Source organism: Pseudophryne corroboree, chromosome 11 (genome assembly GCF_028390025.1).
Source record: "Pseudophryne corroboree isolate aPseCor3 chromosome 11, aPseCor3.hap2, whole genome shotgun sequence".
NCBI classification, from domain to species: Eukaryota; Metazoa; Chordata; class Amphibia; order Anura; family Myobatrachidae; genus Pseudophryne; species Pseudophryne corroboree.
This window is the reverse complement of record NC_086454.1, coordinates 79493065-79512649: the sequence shown is the minus strand read 5'-3', so window position 1 is coordinate 79512649 and position 19585 is coordinate 79493065. Positions and strand designations below refer to the sequence as shown.

At 45.0% G+C, this 19585-nt stretch overlaps 1 protein-coding gene and 1 long non-coding RNA gene across 4 annotated transcripts in view; one reads left to right on the top strand and one right to left on the bottom strand.

Annotated features, from left to right (window-relative positions):
* The window catches only part of ELP4 (elongator acetyltransferase complex subunit 4), a 563638-nt gene that overhangs the window by 230169 nt on the left and 313884 nt on the right, over nt 1-19585 (bottom strand). For all 3 annotated transcript variants that reach the window (XM_063944452.1, XM_063944453.1, XM_063944451.1), the window contains exon 7: nt 14981-15169. In XM_063944452.1, coding sequence (XP_063800522.1) covers nt 14981-15169 — 189 coding nt within the window. The remainder of the gene's footprint in view (nt 1-14980; nt 15170-19585) is intronic.
* On the top strand, nt 3833-16285 carry LOC134968895 (uncharacterized). The gene is made up of 3 exons (XR_010189351.1): nt 3833-3972; nt 4079-4188; nt 16021-16285. It is a non-coding gene; the product is annotated as an uncharacterized LOC134968895 (long non-coding RNA).

Sequence of the window (19585 nt, the reverse complement as noted above, 5' to 3'; positions counted from 1 at the left end):
TTGTTGCACAGCGACGGCAGTCGCCATGCAAAGACCAGAAGAACGAAGAAAGCGATCGCAAGAAGATTGACAGCAGGAAGGCGCTACAGGGCGGCAACTCACCGTTTTCTGGGAGTGGCGAGTCCAACGCAGGCGTGTCCAGGTGTTTGGAGGGCGGATGCCCGACGTCAATTCCGGGACCTGCATCGCTGGATCGATCGCACAGGGTAAGTAACTGTTACCCTGGTCTAGTTCTACACAAAACTTTTTTTCATAGCAGGGCTGCACAAACGTTCGCAGCCCTGCTATGCAGAAATACACTCCCCCATAGGCGTCGTCGAGCTGATCGCACGGGCTGCTCGGAATGACCTTCACAATACAGACGGTCATAATCCCGACAGCCATTGACCGACAGTCAAACACCGACATGGTCAAAATATCGAAATTCATTATGCCGACATGTTCAAAATACCGACAGTCAGAATACAGACATTTGAAATGCCGACATGAGTTTTTAAGGAATATTGGCCAAAAAACAGACTTGTTCATACTTTACAATCCCAGTGGACCCGAAGGGGGAATATAATATATGTGCCGAGCGCAGCGAGTAGGCACAATGCACGAAGCATGGCGAGCGCAGCGAGCCATGCGAGGGGCCGCGGTACACTTAGACGGTGTCCTTCTCGACATGGACACACAAAAATAAACTCATGTCGGCATTCCAAATGTCGATATGCTGACTATGTTGGCATTTTGAACATGTCGGCATAATGAATGTCGGTATTTTGACTGTAGGTCGATGGCTGTCGTGATTATGACCGTAGGTATTGTGTCCGTCGGTAAATCATACCAAACCCCTCCAATAAGGCTTGGGGAACTTGTGGCTCTCCAGCTACTGTAAAACTAGAAGTCCCAGCAAGTCCAGACTGTCAAATGCATTCTGGGATGTTAATTGCAGCTGAGGAGTACTGTTCTTCCTACCACTGATTCCAAATTGTCACAATCAACTAGCAGAAATCTTTCCAGTACATACAGAATTTAAACTAGTTAACACCATTAAAATGATGACTTGTTTCAATTCAGACGGCTGCTACTAAGAAAAGGTCTGCCAGTCACAAAATAAAACAAAATCGCTAACATGAAGAATACAGGCCAGAGAACCAGAATGACCTCTGCGTTACAGCACCTTATAAAGTGTATTTCACACTGTTCAAACACTCGTTACAGTCGAGATTACAACATATCAGCGTCAGTAAAAGCTATAGGTTAATACAAGTTTAAAGTTGAGTCTGTGACTCTTCAGCCGGCTTCTGCCACTTAGATGTGACAGGTTGCTGCAGAGGAGCAATGATGTACAGCAAAGAAGTAATGATACACACACACAGATAAGTTACAATGGGATCTAACGACAAACTAAAACTCCACATGTATGTACTGGAAGAATGCAATTTACAGGAGTCGGTAGGTCTGTCGGGTCACTGTCAAAGCAAACAAACAGGATATTATCCCAAGCCTTAAACAGGGCAGTATGGACGGTGTAATGGTTAGCATTACTGCTGAGGTCATGGGTTCGATTACCACCATGGCCCTAACTGTGTGGAGTTTGTATATTCTCCCCGTACTTGCGTGTGTTTCCTCCGGGTACTCCAGTTTCCTCCCACAATCCAAAAATAAACTGGTAGGTTAATTGGATCCCAACAAAATTAACCCTAGTGTGAATGTGTGTGCATGTACATGTGATAGGGAATATAGATTGTAAGCTCCACTGGGGCAGGGACTGATGTGAATGGCCAAATATTCTCTGTAAAGCGCTGCGTAAAATGTGTGCGCTGTATAAATAACTGGTAATAAATAAACAGCACTGAAAATATGTAATGATCAGCACAAATACAATTTCTATCCTGCAGACGATGAAGAAATCAGGATTTCAGAGACTCCTTTAAATATAGAATCTACAAAAACTAGTTTGTTTTTCTAGATTAAATTATTCAAAAGTTATGTTCAATGGGATTAAATTATTCAATGGGATGTTGGGGTCACCAGCTATGACTCAGGGCTTCCTAATCACTCATATTGAGCCATGAAGCAATTCTATGCATAGCTGTCTTTATCCAAATGCACATCTTGTCCACACACAGTGGGGTAAATATACTAAGATAGGAGTTCTATGAAAGATAGGATGTTGCCCATAGCAACCAATCAGATTCTACTTCTAATTTATCTAGCACCTTCTAGAAGGTAATACCTGGAATCTGCCTGCTTGCTATGGGCAACATCCCATCTTACATAGAACTCTCATCTGAGTAAATTTACTCCAAAGAGGCTGATTCTGAGTCGGATGCTGCTGCGACTGAGTTAGCGTCTTTTGCCACAGTTGTGTTTGTAACTTCATGATAACACTAGTATCAGCAATTCGCGCGGTGTACAAGCATGTGTCTGACTGGGGTATAGTAGGGTATGCCGGCGTCCGGGCTCCCGGCGGCCAGCATACCAGCGCCAGAATCCTGACCGCCGGCATACCGACGGAAGAGCGAGCGCAAATGAGCCATTTGCAGGCTCACTGCGCTCGCCACCCTGCGGGCACGGTGGCGCACGTATCTATTCTCCCTCCAGGGGGGTCGTGGACCCCCAAGAGGGAGAAAAGGTGTCGGTATGCCGGCTGTCGGGATTCCGGTGCCGGGATCCTGACAGCCGGCAAACTGAAGACCACCCGTCTGACTGCAGGAGAGCTGGAAGGGCCGGTTTGAGTGGCTGCAGTAGCAACCATCGGTAGCACCATCAGGGCTTGCACCAGCCCCATCCTGAGTGCACAATCTTTGTCAGAGTATGGCCTCCAAAGTAAGCAACTAAGGGGGACATTTACTAAGCAGTGATAAGAGCGGGGAAGTGAGCCAGTGGAGAAGTTACCGCACTGAATCAGCACTGAAGTTACATTTATAATTTGCATACTATAAAATTATACAGAGCTGCTGATTGGTTGATGGGGCAACTTCTCAGCTCTTATCACTGCTTAGTAAATGTCCCCCTAAGTGTATTAGTCTGAAAACTACAACACACCCATAATATGACTGGCCAATGTCCAGGAGCCCAGTACATTCCAGAGTCCGTGCGACTCTAATAGTCCAGTGACTCTTGTGCCTACACACCGTGGGACACATGCCCATGTGACTCTTTAGGAATTTAGATGCATGTGCAGTCACAAAAAAACAAAACGCCAACTTATGTGATCACTGGCATTGCGTCCGGCTCGAAATCAGATCCAAAACATCAATTGTTCATATGGCATTTGCCACTGTTTTCTAATTATTTAACTGCTTGTTAACCTGACCCTTCCCCACCCTGCTAGCTACCTACCTACCTACCTATCTATCTTTGAGCCTGATTCAGGGATACATGCAAACCTGATATTGCAGTTGAACGATTGGCATCTACCCATTCAGCTTAGTCTTACAAAGGTGGTCACAAAGAAGACTGTTTTCGGGGAATCAGGCCAATCTAACTAAGATGACATTTCTCCTTTTATATATATATATATATATATATATATATATATAGAGATAGATAGATATATACATATATATATATATACATATACACATACACCCACACATGAACGTATATTTGCACTCTGTTCCTAGTAGTAGCAGCTGTGTATGTGCTTGCTGTATACTTAGCTGACCCGTTCTGAAAGTAGGCTGTTTAAGCCCCGAGGCTGCCAGAGAAGACTGGCAAGACACGGCTAAGCAACGTGATGTCAGCTCCTCCAATAACCAAGGGGTTAAACAACGTGAACATCTGCTGTTATCCCAATATAAAAGTCTGTCGAGGGCTTGAACCTGGGACCACATGTTTGGTTGCCCTCCCATCATGCCATCTTCCCCAATTATCTATTAACATCCAGGGCTGTGCATATGCTCTCAGAGGTTCTCTCGCAGCTTCTAGGAAAGGCGTACAAGCACACAGCGGGGCTCTGGGAACACAGTAATGTAGGCTGTAAGCAACTCATTGCATCTCTGTCTTCCTAATGGCATTTTACTCACTAGCATAGAGCTTCACACAGAGGTTGTTAAATATTGAACCATTTGCTTCACTTACACAGACTGCAAACTACCCTGGATAAATCTAGAACACGGATCACTGACAGGCAGTGAATAACTGGCCCTTTGTCGCAAGGAAAACATTTCTGAAAAGTCTTTAAAAAAAACGAAGGTTAGTAACTTGGCTGATTTTTACTTGCTGTCCACATTTCACCGCAGAAGCCAGAGCATCATGACTAAAATAACAAACAATAAAATAAAGTTTATACAATAAATAAATACAAAAGTTCATGTAATAGGGTGACTACAGTTACTTGTTAAGATTCTGATATACTTTTCAAGTAAATGACTAACACTGCATTTAGTTGTACACATAAAGGCAAACTATCATGACATAATAATAATAATAATAATAATATTATAATACAGCAAATATTTGTTTTTTGTCATCATTGATCATGCAGATGGTGAGAACAAGATATATAATATATATCCAGCTTCTTTGCACCACACACCCCTATATTCACAGATATGATTTCTATGATGCAATGTAATAAACCTTATCCACATAGACAGATACAGCAATACATTTAATGTCAACATCAAAACAAAATGTTCCATCTCTATCAGCTTTATGTAAGTGCATTGCAGCACAAATCATTTTACATAAGAGAATATACATGTATTGCTCCTGTGAACACCTGCTACAAAATAATGCACCTATTATGAACTGCAACCTATAACCCAAACTTCTATTTGCATTTGCTTAAGAGAAATATTAAGAGATGCATTTATTAGAATATTCATGTTGCAAGGCTATACCTAGTTTCTATATACCGAAACAGCTTGCTCAGTTAGTCTTGCTCTGCCGCTGTTTTTGTCTTCGTCCCATAATCCATTTCCCTTCCCCCCCAAAACTCTTCCACCAATGTAGTTCATACAGGAAAAGTCTCTCTCTATACAAAGTATTAGGGGGATGACACAGCAATAGTGAGTTGCGGTTAACATGCAGGCTGTCGGGATCCCGGTGTTTAGTATGCCGACACCAAAATCCAGACATCCGACAATACCGACAGCCAAAATACTAGCGCAACAGGGCTATTCCCTCTTGTGGGTGTCCATGACAACCATAGACTGGGAATAGTTCTTGTGGGAAAAGTTCCTGTAGATTGTAAGCTTGCGAGCAGGGCCCTCCTACCTCTATGTCTGTCTGTTATTACCCAGTTTGTCTTATCACTGTTGATTCCAAATGTTATGTTGTGCAACGGAATATGCTGCGCTATATAAGAAACTGTAAATAAATAAAATAAATAAGTTGAAAAAGATTTAAAAAAAAAACAAGACAAAAGGAAGAAAGAAGCAACAAAATTTGCCGACATGCTACTGTGCACTGAGCGCATACATTTTTTTTTTTTAGATTCCTATGTGCCATCGACAAAAAATATCTCTAATGATTATCCTATAAGGCGGCGGGAAGGTGTGTGTGTGTGTGTGTGTGTGTGTGTGTGTGTGTGTGTGTGTGTGTGTGTCGGTGATTCTTTGGCCCTCCAGCTGTTGCTGAACTGCACATACCAGCATGCCTTGCTTCAGTATAGCTATTTGGCCATGCTAAAACTGTTGCAGAGCATGCTGGGATGTGTAGTTCAACAACAGCTGGAGGGCCGCAAGTTCCCCACCCCTTATATAAGGGAAGAGAATAGTAACGATTTATAAAATGTTTTGTACACAGATTTAAAATGCCCCCCCCCCCCCCCCAAAAAAAAAACGCAATAAAATACTCACACACAGAATAACAATGTTCAAAATATTATAAGATGTTTAGTAAACACGCTGCAGGAAAATAGTTCTTTTATTTATTTGTGACAGGGAGATAGGAGACGGGCAGGAAGAAAACAGTGATTGGTGTACTGTATTGTGGAAAGAGAGCTGAATGTTAGCACACACTCTGCCACAGCTGACAGCCAGTGCTAAGAAAAGCACTCTGAGACAGAAAGGTTATCTAGGTCAGGCCTAAAACGTTCTTGTTCAGAATAGAGAAAAGCACTTTCAGCCTCTCTCCCAATAATATACAGCTCAAATCCCAGACAAATAAACCAGATTTTCATTTCATCGAACAAAATACAACATCTTAGTATGTCAAACACATGACGGTGTAAAGAGATATCCACATAAGCTGACATGACTAGCCACATAAACACACTTCTGTTAGACATGTGTATTTATTACAAACAAAAGACAGCTGCCAACCGTCATGTAACATTGTTCCCATGAGGCCACTCACTCAGAAACACCACTATCAGCAATAAAAGACATAATCAATTGGAAGCTCTGCAGGCAAGGGACCTGCTCTTTATGGGGTCTGGTGCTGCCAATACTGTCCCTCATTCCGAGTTGATCGCGCGCTAGCTACTTTTTGCAGCCGTGCAAACACATAGTCGCCGCCCACGGGGGAGTGTATTTTCGCTTTGCAAGTATGCGATCGCATGTGCAGCCGAGCGGTACAAAAACATTTTGTGCAAAACAAGACCAGCCCTGAAGTTACTTATCCTGTGCGATGATCCTAGCGACGGAGGTCCCGGAATTGACGTCAGACACCCGCCCTGCAAACGACAGGACACGCCTGCGTTTTCCCTACCACTCCCAGAAAACGGTCAGTTGACACCAAGAAACTCCCACTTCCTGCCAGTCTCCTTGCGATCGGCTGTGCAAATGGATTAGTCGCTAGAAGCATTGCACAGCAACAATGCTCTTTGTACCCATACGCCACGCATGTGCATTGCGGAGCATACGCATGTGCAGTTTTGCAGTTTTTTTAACTGATCGCTGCGTTGCGAAAATTGGCAGCGAGCGATCAACTTGGAATGACCCCCACTGTTTCTATCACAAGGTGCCTGCAACACTCTAAGCTTCCCATTTCCAATCTATTGAATACAAACGGCAGTGGATGTGGCACCAATATATTGATCACAAGAACAACTGATTGTGATCAATCAACTGAGACGAGCAGAAAATGTGATAAAACAATGGCCGCCCTGTCATCGTGTATGCAGTGATTGGCTTCCATATTTGTGCCCCCAAGAATACAGCCAATCAGCTCACAAGAAACCATAAATCAAAAGACAGCAAGGCAAAGTGTCAACATTCTCAGACAGGTAAAATGTTGACATAGTCAGAATGTTGACATTAGGGTTAGGCTGTGGGCAGGGGGATTAGGGTTAGGGATAGCGGAGAAATACCAGAACACTGGAAAATTGAGGTCTGACCCTACAGTATCGGTCACATGACCGTCGGGACCTGGAAGACGCAGCTGGTGCTGCTGCAGCAATAAGGGAGCAGGTAAGTCACTGCTGGACCACCAGGGATCATTCTAACATGTCAATATTTTATCACTGTCTACATGCAGCTCAGTAAAAAAAAAGAAAAGAAAAGAAATCGCTAGCATGCATACATGTGTCCTCATACATCCAGCCTCAATACGGCATGCAGCACACAATGCCTGGTCTGAGTGAGCTGCCAGGTACCGTGCAACTCTGCACGCGTCAGGCATCTTTTTTTTTCTGAAAGTGTGTGTTAGTCGCATCGCTTTGTGACTAATACACACAAGCAGACTCTGCTGATTAAAATGATATGTGGCATGCCTGTATTCTATTTGCGTCTGTATCTGCATACAAAATGGTACGCTACAGTGTCAGTGACTGTTTTTCTAGGAAAACACTAACGTAGCATTTCGTATGCAGATACGGCCACGGTCGCACACAGAATGTAGGCATGCTGCACATCATTTTAATCAGCATAAACTGCTTGTGCATCTTATTTGCATCGTTTTGCGAGTAAGACTCATTTTAATGGAAAAAATTGCACGTAAAGACGCATGGGGCTGCCGAGTCACGCCATAGAAGGGCTGTTTAATGTGCAGGGAGGCTAGATGTAAGAGTAGCCATCTATAGCTGCGTGTGACCCATTATGTGGATCCTAAAAGAGAAAGACTGCCTAATGCTGGCATGACTGATTCCAATCAAGGCTATATCAGGCCTAGTTGGGTGTGTCTCACAAGCAAGCCTTTGTCTAGATCAGGGGTGGGGAATGTCCAGCCCACAGGCCGGATCAGGCCCGCACAGCCTCTTCATCCGGCCCATGTGGATCCTGCAGCAGATATAGGAGGAAAGGAAAAATAAGAATTTACTTACCGATAATTCTATTTCTCATAGTCCGTAGTGGATGCTGGGGACTCCGTCAGGACCATGGGGGATAGCGGCTCCGCAGGAGACAGGGCACATCTAAAGAAAGCTTTTAGGATCACATGGTGTGTACTGGCTCCTCCCCCCATGACCCTCCTCCAAGCCTCAGTTAGGTACTGTGCCCGGACGAGCGTACACAATAAGGAAGGATCTTGAATCCCGGGTAAGACTCATACCAGCCACACCAATCACACTGTACAACTTGTGATCTGAACCCAGTTAACAGTATGATAACAAACGAAGTAGCCTCTGAAAAGATGGCTCACAACAATAATAATAACCCGATTTTTGTAACAATAACTATGTACAAGTATTGCAGACAATCCGCACTTGGGATGGGCGCCCAGCATCCACTACGGACTATGAGAAATAGAATTATCGGTAAGTAAATTCTTATTTTCTCTAACGTCCTAGTGGATGCTGGGGACTCCGTCAGGACCATGGGGATTATACCAAAGCTCCCAAACGGGCGGGAGAGTGCGGATGACTCTGCAGCACCGAATGAGAGAACTCCAGGTCCTCCTTAGCCAGAGTATCAAATTTGTAAAATTTTACAAACGTGTTCTCCCCTGACCACGTAGCTGCTCGGCAAAGTTGTAATGCCGAGACCCCTCGGGCAGCCGCCCAAGATGAGCCCACCTTCCTTGTGGAGTGGGCCTTTACAGATTTAGGCTGTGGCAGGCCTGCCACAGAATGTGCAAGTTGGATTGTGCTACAGATCCAACGCGCAATCGTCTGCTTAGACGCAGGAGCACCCATCTTGTTGGGTGCATACAATATAAACAACGAGTCAGATTTTCTGACTCCAGCTGTCCTTGAAATATATATTTTTAATGCTCTGACAACGTCCAGTAACTTGGAGTCCTCCAAGTCGCTAGTAGCCGCAGGCACCACAATAGGCTGGTTCAAGTGAAAAGCCGAAACCACCTTAGGGAGAAAATGAGGACGTGTCCGCAGTTCTGCCCTGTCCGAATGGAAAATCAGATATGGGCTTTTGTACGATAAAGCCGCCAACTCTGAAACTCTCCTGGCTGAAGCCAGGGCCAGTAGCATGGTTACTTTCCATGTAAGATACTTCAAATCTACAGATTTGAGAGGCTCAAACCAATGAGATTTGAGAAAATCCAAAACTACGTTTAGATCCCACGGTGCCACTGGGGGCACAATCGGGAGCTGTATATGTAGTACACCCTTGACAAAAGTTTGTACTTCAGGCACTGAAGCCAATTCCTTCTGGAAGAAGATTGATAAGGCCGAAATTTGAACTTTAATAGACCCCAATTTGAGGCCCATAGACAATCCTGCCTGCAGGAAATGTAAGAATCGACCCAATTGAAATTCTTCCGTTGGGGCCTTCTTGGCTTCACACCACGCAACATATTTTCTCCAAATGCGGTGATAATGTTGTGCGGTCACTTCCTTCCTAGCCTTAATCAAGGTAGGAATAACTTCCTCTGGAATGCCCTTTTCTTTTAGAATCCGGCGTTCAACCGCCATGCCGTCAAACGCAGTCGCGGTAAGTCTTGGAACATACAAGGTCCCTGCTGAAGCAGATCCCTTCTTAGAGGTAGAGGCCACGGATCCTCCGTGAGCATCTCTTGAAGTTCCGGATACCAAGTTCTTCTTGGCCAATCCGGAGCCACTAGTATTGTTCTTACTCCCCTTTTCCGAATAATTCTCAGTACCTTTGGTATGAGAGGCAGAGGAGGAAACACATACACTGACTGGTACACCCATGGTGTTACCAGAGCGTCCACAGCTATTGCCTGAGGGTCTCTTGACCTGGCGCAATATCTGTCCAGTTTTTTGTTGAGGCGAGACGCCATCATATCCACCTTTGGTTTTTCCCAACGGTTCACAATCATGTGGAAAACTTCCGGATGAAGTCCCCACTCTCCCGGGTGAAGGTCGTGTCTGCTGAGGAAGTCTGCTTCCCAGTTGTCCACTCCCGGGATGAACACTGCTGACAGTGCTATGACATGATTTTCCGCCCAGCGAAGAATCCTTGCAGCTTCTGTCATTGCTCTTCTGCTTCTCGTGCCGCCTTGTCTGTTTACGTGGGCGACTGCCGTGATGTTGTCCGACTGGATCAACACCGGCTGACCCTGAAGCAGCGGTTTTGCCAAGCTTAGAGCATTGTATATCGCTCTTAGCTCCAGTATATTTATGTGAAGAGACGTCTCCAGGTCTGACCATACACCCTGGAAGTTTCTTCCCTGTGTGACTGCTCCCCAGCCCCGTAGGCTGGCATCCGTAGTCACCAGGACCCAGTCCTGTATGCCGAACCTGCGGCCCTCTAACAGATGGGCACTCTGCAACCACCACAGGAGAGACAACCTTGTTCTTGGTGACAGTGTTATCCGCTGATGCATGTGCAGATGCGATCCGGACCATTTGTCCAGCAGATCCCACTGAAATGTTCGTGCATGGAATCTGCCGAATGGAATTGCTTCGTAAGAAGCCACCATCTTTCCCAGGACTCTTGTGCATTGATGTACTGACACAGTTCCTGGTTTTAGGAGGTTCCTGACCAGTTCGGATAACTCCCTTGCTTTCTCCTCCGGGAGAAACACCTTTTTCTGAACCGTGTCCAGAATCATTCCCAGGAACAGCAGACGTGTTGTCGGGGTCAATTGAGATTTTGGAAGATTCAGAATCCACCCGTGTTGCTGAAGCACTACTTGGGTTAGTGCTACACCGACTTCCAGCTGTTCTCTGGACTTTGCCCTTATCAGGAGATCGTCCAAGTAAGGGATAATTAATACGCCTTTTCTTCGTAGAAGAACCATCATTTCGGTCATTACCTTGGTAAAGACCCGAGGGGCCGTGGACAAACCAAACGGCAGCGTTTGAAACTGATAATGACAGTCTTGTATCACGAACCTGAGATACCCTTGGTGTGAAGGGTAAATTGGGACATGCAGATAAGCATCTTTTATGTCCAGGGACACCATGAAGTCCCCTTCTTCCAGATTCGCTATCACTGCTCTGAGTGACTCCATCTTGAACTTGAATTTCTGTATGTACAGGTTCAAGGATTTCAGATTTAGAATAGGTCTTACCGAACCGTCCGGCTTCGGTACCACAAATAGTGTGGAATAATACCCCTTTCCCTGTTGTAGGAGGGGTACCTTGACTATCACCTGCTGAGAATACAGCTTGTGAATGGCTTCCAATACCGTCGTCCTTTCTGAGGGAGACGTTGGTAAAGCAGACTTTAGGAACCGGTGAGGGGGAGACCTTTCGAACTCCAACATGTAACCCTGAGATACTATCTGCAGGATCCACGGGTCCACCTGTGAGCGAGCCCACTGATTGCTGAAAATCTTTAGTCGACCCCCCACCGCTCCTGAGTCCGCTTGTAAAGCCCCAGCGTCATGCTGATGGCTTTGTAGAACCCGGGGCGGGCTTCTGGTCCTGGGCAGGGGCTGCTTGCTGCCCTCTCTTACCCTTTCCTCTGCCTCGCGGCAGATAAGACTGTCCTTTTGCTCGCTTGTTTTTATAGGAGCGAAAGGACTGCGGCTGAAAAGACGGTGTCTTTTTCTGTTGGGAGGGGGTCTGAGGTAAAAAAGTGGAATTGCCGGCAGTTGCCGTGGCCACCAGATCCGATAGACCGACCCCAAATAATTCCTCTCCTTTATATGGCAACACTTCCATATGCCTTTTGGAATCCGCATCACCTGACCACTGTCGCGTCCATAAACTTCTTCTGGCAGATATGGACATCGCACTTACTCTTGATGCTAGAGTACAAATATCCCTCTGAGCATCTCGCATATAAAGAAACGCATCCTTTAATTGCTCTAGAGTCAATAAAATACTGTCCCTATCAAGGGTATCAATATTTTCAGTCAGGGAATCCAACCACACTACCCCAGCACTGCACATCCAGGCTGAGGCTATTGCCGGTCGCAGTATAACACCAGTATGAGTGTATATACTTTTCAGGTTAGTTTCCAGCCTCCTATCCGCTGGATCCTTGAGGGCGGCCGTATCAGGAGACGGCAACGCCACTTGCTTTTATAAACGTGTGAGCGCCTTATCCACCCTAGGGGGTGTTTCCCAGCGCGTCCTAACCTCTGGTGGGAAAGGGTATAATGCCAATAACTTCTTAGAAATTAGCAGTTTTCTATCTGGGTTAACCCACGCTTCATCACACACGTCATTCAATTCCTCTGATTCTGGAAAAGCTACAGGTAGTTTTTTCACCCCCCACATAATACCCCTTTTTGAGGTACCAGCAGTATCAGAGATCTGCAAAACCTCCTTCATTGCCGTGATCATATAACGTGTGGCCCTGTTGGAAAATACGTTTGTTTCTTCACTGTCGACACTAGATTCATCTGTGTCGGTACCCGTGTCGACTGACTGAGGTAAGGGACGTTTTACAGCCCCTGACGGTGTCTGAGACGCCTGAGCCGGTACTGACTGGTTTTCCGGCCGTCTCATTTCGTCTACTGACTTTTGTAATGTACTAACATTATCACGTAATTCCATAACTAAAGCCATCCATTCCGGTGTCGACTCCCTAGGGGGTGACATCACCATTACCGGCAATTGCTCTGCCTCCACACCAACATCGTCCTCATACATGTCGACACACACGTACCGACACACAGCAGCCACACAGGGAATGCTCTAATCGAAGACAGGACCCCCTTAGCCCTTTGGGGAGACAGAGGGAGAGTTTGCCAGCGCACACCAAAAACGCTATAAATGTATATAAACAACCCTAAAAGGTGTTGTTTTTGTTATAAGCGCTTTTAATATGTAAATATCGCCAATTTATGCCCCCCTTCTCTTTGTTACCCTGTTTCTGTAGTGCAGTGCAGGGGAGAGTCCTGGGAGCCTTCCTCACAGCGGAGCTGAGCAGGAAAATGGCGCTGAGTGCTGAGGAGAATAAGCTCCGCCCCTTTTCCGGCGGGCTTTTCTCCCGGGTTTTGAGAAATCTGGCCTGGGTTAAATACATACATATAGCCTTAATGGCTATATGTGATGTATTCTTTGCCACTAAAGGTATTTAATATTGCTGCCCAGGGCGCCCCCAGCAGCGCCCTGCACCCTCCGTGACTGGTCAGTGAGAAGTGTGTAGCAACAATGGCGCACAGCTGCCGTGCTGTGCGCTACCTTCATGAAGACTGAAGAGTCTTCTGCCGCCTGTTTCCGGACCTCCGATCTTCAGCATCTGTAAGGGGGGTCGGCGGCACGGCTCCGGGACGAACCCCAGGATGACCTGTGTTCCGACTCCCTCTGAAGCTATGTCCAGTAGCCTAAGACTCCAATCCATCCTGCACGCAGGTGAGTTGAAAATCTCTCCCCTAAGTCCCTCGATGCAGTGAGCCTGTTGCCAGCAGGACTCACTGAGATTTAAAACCTAAAAAAACTTTTTCTAAGCAGCTCTTTAGGAGAGCCACCTAGATTGCACCCTGCTCGGACGGGCACAAAAACCTAACTGAGGCTTGGAGGAGGGTCATGGGGGGAGGAGCCAGTACACACCATGTGATCCTAAAAGCTTTCTTTAGATGTGCCCTGTCTCCTGCGGAGCCGCTATCCCCCATGGTCCTGACGGAGTCCCCAGCATCCACTAGGACGTTAGAGAAATGACAATTTTTTTTTAATTGTTTTACTTATATAATGACAGATAAGGGTAGTCTGTAAAAGGGGCTGTAGATGTGTGTCCGCCAGTCACAATACAGACGCCTACATCCCGCCACCTCAAAATCCATGACACCCATATAGTGGGAACAGAACCTGTGGCAAACACAGCTTGCCACCGAGACCGCAGCGTGTCGAGCACAGCGAGCCCACAAGGGGCTTCGTTGCACTTAACACCGCCCCCCCACAGGCACCATTCTTAATCCCGGCGTCGGTATGGTGACCTGCTGGATCCCAAACGCCAGTCACCCATACCCAACCCTGCTAAAGGGCCATTAAAAAAAAGAAGAGATTAAATGATAATAATAGAGACAGAAGGATAGAGAGATTATCAGGAACATGTCACAGCTAACGACATAGGGGGTCATTCCGAGTTGATCGCTAGCTGCCGTTGTTTGCTGCGTAGTGATCAGTGAAAAAAAAAGGCTAATCTGCGCATGCGTATACACCGCAATGCACACGCGCATCGTATGAGTACGAAGTCCTTTGTGGTTTTGCACTGGTTCTAACGACGATTCCAAAAGCACAGCCGAACGCAAGGAGATTGACAGGAAGAGGAAGTTTCTGGGTGGCAACTGACCGTTTTCTGAGAGTGTTTGGAAAAACGCAGGCGTGGCCGGGCGTTTGCTGGGTCACTCGTCGCAGCAATCATCACACAGAATAAGTAACTACAGGGCTGGTCTTGTTCTGCACAAAAAGTGTTTGCTGGCGCGCAGCTGCACAGGCATTCGCACTCATGCAAAGCGAAAATATACTCCCCCGTGGGCGGCGACTATGCGTTTGGACGGCTGCTAAAAGTAGCTAGTGAGTGATCAACTCGGAATGGGGGCCATAGGCATAGCATAAAGAATGTTTATTTTGATCACGCGTTACACTGCCTGTTTATACCCTACTGACACAATATTGCATGGCGTCATTCAGAAGCTACAATAGCTGACTGAGAACAGCAGCGTGCTGCGTGGCAGGCAACACAGTATCGTACAATTCCATACGTTCTCTAAAAGGCAATGGGCGCATGTCCCTAGATGACTCTCTATTGCATCGGCTTTGTAAAGCGGGTTGTGTGCTCACCTGGATGAGATGTGCCGGCAGTGTGATGGCACACACTGACAGAGATGCCCGGAGGAGACCTCGGAGGGCATACAGGAACCTGGTCAGGCTGTGCAGATTGTGCGGGCACTCATCGCTGCAGATGTCATCACCCCACAGCACCGATCCCAAAGACTGGACACCAATCCGCAGGATGTTCTTCTGGCCTGTCTGCCAATAGAGAATAAAGAGAACAAAAGCTTTCTCAGTCACAGCCATGATAGCTCAGAATTTCTACAAGTAGCAAATACAGCCCAGTTGTTCCCAATTGTGTCAAATCATTTTTGGGTGTCCAATATATCATGTAAAATAAATTGTCCAGCCTCTAGTCTTTAATGGCCAATTACAGGTTTCTCAGACTGAGTATTGAAAAGTGTGCATGTGAGCTGGGGGTACAACCAGTACCGTATAAGGAAGCACATGAAGGGTAAGAGTAGTAAACAGCCAATCATAAGCTGCGCTATGCAACAACACGTAAGATCGCCTTTACTTTTCAAAGTTCTGTAATGTGCAGGAATTGGCATTTATTGAAGAAAGTTCATATAACCAATTTACTATTTCAGAACTTTGTTATCCTTTTTCAACAGAAGAGCAGACAGCTGTTTTAAAAGCACAGCATTATGTTACAATAATGATTAATCTATATTCTCACTAATGTAGGAAACTGACCAGATCAGGACAGTTTGCCGCATCTGATACTAGCAATCCCTATAGTATACAGGAGTAGACATTTCCCCATTTATAGTCAATCATATAGGCGTAGGAACAGCCCACTTTGTACACAGCACTGTACTGACCTGTGAAGCACAGAATCTACAGTGACGTCTAGAACGCACAAAGATGAATTGTCTTTAGGTTACAAGGAACTGGCAACTGGATTTGAACCAGGATCTGCTGCAAGACTCGTCGTTGTCATGCTAATGTCATTAGAACAGAATAATGATATTCTTTGGAATGAACGACAGTTAACCCAGATTACAAAAACATTCATATAAGCACTTTTCTATTTTTTCCGTTCACAGATAATCACAAAGTGGAGGAAGTAAAAAAGTGGTGGTCGCTTAGAGACTTATAGGAGACCAGTTTCCCATCTTGGACAGGTACCAAAATAAGAACCCCAACCTTGACTGTGAAGGACAGCTTGGTCAGGAAGGATTTGTATACTATACTGTATAAAACTGTATGAGCAAAAGAGACAAAAACAGAAAAACAACTGTACTGTAGATTATAAGGATATTCAAATTCACATTTTCCATGACATATAAAAGGCATGATACCCAACTCGAATCTGCTGAGCCTTGTGCATGAATGCGGATGGTCCTCCACAAAGACATCATGCCCAGGATTCTTCCAAACTGTCATCAATGTATCTCAATCCCTGAATGACCTAAAAACAATCACTGTTTTAAGGTCATTCAAGGTTGAGATACATTAAGTGGGCAGGTCATTCATCCTGGCTTAAAAGGTGAACAGATTCTCAGATGGAGGACAAAACACGTTTGCTGCCCATGATTTTGTACCTACTGATAATTACTTAAGGGCATAATGTACCATTCTTACACAGAGATAATTGAATATTGTACGATTCGTCCCAAAAAAACTTTTTTTTCTTAATATTTTATTCACCATATTAGTAAGAGTTAGAGCTGCCATGCTGCTTTCTCAGTTGCGATCAAATTAGCTCAGAGTCTTCACCACAAATCACTGCCACTGATGGTAAAATAGCTGTGGAAAGTTGCAGTACACTTGCATGGGTTTACCAAAGACCTTTGGAACAAAGTGTTGCTCAGGCATAGAAATGCCCTTTACAGTTGCAATGCTACTTAGGCTAAGTAAACTTTAGAGGACTACACTCCTTAGGGACTACACAACCTTAGGGAGAGGATAGTAAATACTTGGTAGTATTACACAATTTAAAGATGGACATGACCAGTTTCCAGCTATTCTAACTGGAGAAGAGAGGATACGAAGTGGTAGTAGTATGTAGCCGATGAAGAGAAGATTAGTTACATATTAAAACAAAAATGGAAGCATACTCAAATTTAAGTAGTCTAATGTTCTATCACAACCGAGTTCGATATAGTAGCATCTAAATGTCACTGAAGTTGAGACCAAGATCAACGTGCTAGTCCTGACCTAATATAGTGGTCAACTTGAAATCTGATGAGCCAATAACAGACAGTAGAGACACTAAAAAAAAGCTGCACTTCTGAGAGGGCGACAGTGAGAGCCGTGCCGAGATCCCTAGACACCAAGCACCTTTGCAGGCATGTTGGAAGCAATGGCAGTGAGTTAATCCATTAAGTGCATGAAACTGTGAACTAGGGCCAATTTTTTTTTTTTAATGTTATTTATTTTTGTTCTTTCAAAACAAAACAAAACAAAACAAACATGGAACTCTGTACATTTACAGATGAGGATGTGGTCACAGCATTCCAGAGAGCCCCTTAAGAGGGCTCCTAAAGAGAAAACAAGTACTCTTAAGGTTCCCTAAGGACTGGAGTTGAGAAACCAAGTTCTTGATAAGATAGTTTGATCCTCCTGGCCATGTCCGACTTTAGCAAGACCGATCTGATCACTTCTCAATGGGAGGCTTAAATAACACCAACGCTCCATCTTTCAATTTATTTGCACACCACTATATGACCACAAAGGAAGAGACAAATATTCATGTGATGTGGAAACTGGGAAATCGGGAGGGCTGCCACAGAGAACCGGAGTAGAGTGATTTTCCCCAAGGCGTGGAGTTTTACTTGCTATGTAACATCCATGGGACACGGTCATATTATTTTAAAATATTAGGTATAAGCTGTTGAAATTAATAACAACTAGTTATTCATAAAAGAGGGATCCGAAAACATGCACATGCAAGGGCCATTACCACATTCCAGCCCATAGAGCCTGGGTGCCCTGCACTAGATGTAGGTGCACTTGTGCCAAGGGTATTTGATCGTGCCAATTCAGAATGTCACCATTTCCCTACTGTTGACATTCATAATATCATCAATGACGAAATGTCAACATGTCATTGTGAATGTACACATCCAGGTGCTGCTGACATTTTGTATGTCGGCGTTGAGACCATGTCGATATTCTGGTGTCAGAATTGTACCACACCCCTGCCTAGTACCCATGTTACATAAAACAGTACCTATTGCAGGGGGCTTCACATTTACCAAGAAGTCCTTTATGAACCTGTACTGGATTCCCAATAAGTAATGCCCCAGTAAGATGTCACTTAAAACACACAGTCAATATTCTGAGCCAACCTTTCGGCAATCTTGGACCTCATCAGACATGGCATTGTTCTGTCTGAAGGCAGGATGACAAAATTACCCCAGTACAAAACAAGTGCTGTGTTCCCATAACCTGAGTCTGTATTGGGAAATGGAATGCAAAAGCAGAGCATTCCCAGAAGACGACCTTCTAATCGGATAAACAAAGGTGAAAAGTTTGAGTTTATAAAAAAAAAAAAAGCCAAGAGCTTTAACTGACAGGTGTGTGACTACTGCTGTCTGCTATGTGGAATGAAGGACAGAAGCTGATCAGTATCACACATCTCACTATGGCTGCTGGTGTCACATAGCCAAGAAATGTGTTAGAGGCCCTGCAGTCATAGGGTGAGGATACAGCAGCCCAATCACCCAATGGTGACAACTGCAGCTAATCCACTGCCCTAAGCGAGAGTATATTAAGGTCTCACAACTTGCATTCATAGTAAAGGTATACTGCATACTTTTTCGGGGTTAAAAGGTTGGCAAAGAGACAGCAGCAACATGTAATAATGCAGACTCACTACTCCAGTCTCCAGTGTTTCTTCTGTTTAAAAGGGTTGAGGACAGTCAAGGGGAAAGGGCTTGTGTGTGGAAGTCTGTACAGAATACACCTGGATTGTGATAATGTTGGGGAAATGCCAAGTAAATATATTGGCTGTATAAATTGTAAGCAGATTGGAAGTCACCAAAAAGTTCTGTGACCATATTTAGGCCAAATATTGCTGCGGAGGCTGCTATTTTGTGGGATGAACCACTATTCCTAAAAATCAAAACACTATGGGGCCGAACATCACTGCAAACATTAAACATTGCAACCTCAACAATGGTATGCATTCCCTTATCCATGTACACTCGTATACACTAGCGTTAATATATTTTGTCAGGAGCCAATTAATATACCATTTCTGGTTTGGGGCGAGGAAACTGAAGTACCTGGAGGAAAGCGAACCAATGACCTGAGTGCTGTCATTACACTATCTGTGCTGCCAATACGTACGTACGCGTGTGTGTGTGTGTGTGTGTGTGTATGTATATATATATATATATATATATATATATATATACATATATATATATAGGGAGAGAGAGAGAGGTGTAGCTAGGTGCCATGGTGCCCGGAGCAAGGGTATGTTTCGGCGCCCCCTCTCCTGTACTGAATAAGGTACGTTACATTTGAAAAAAAATAATATTTGAAAATCCTAAATCGATGACAGGGCCGGTTCTAGACCTTGTGGATCTCAGTGTGAAGGTTTCCTTTGGGCGCCCCCATGTTTAAAATCGAGGCGCGCAGCAAAAATATAGGGGCATGGCT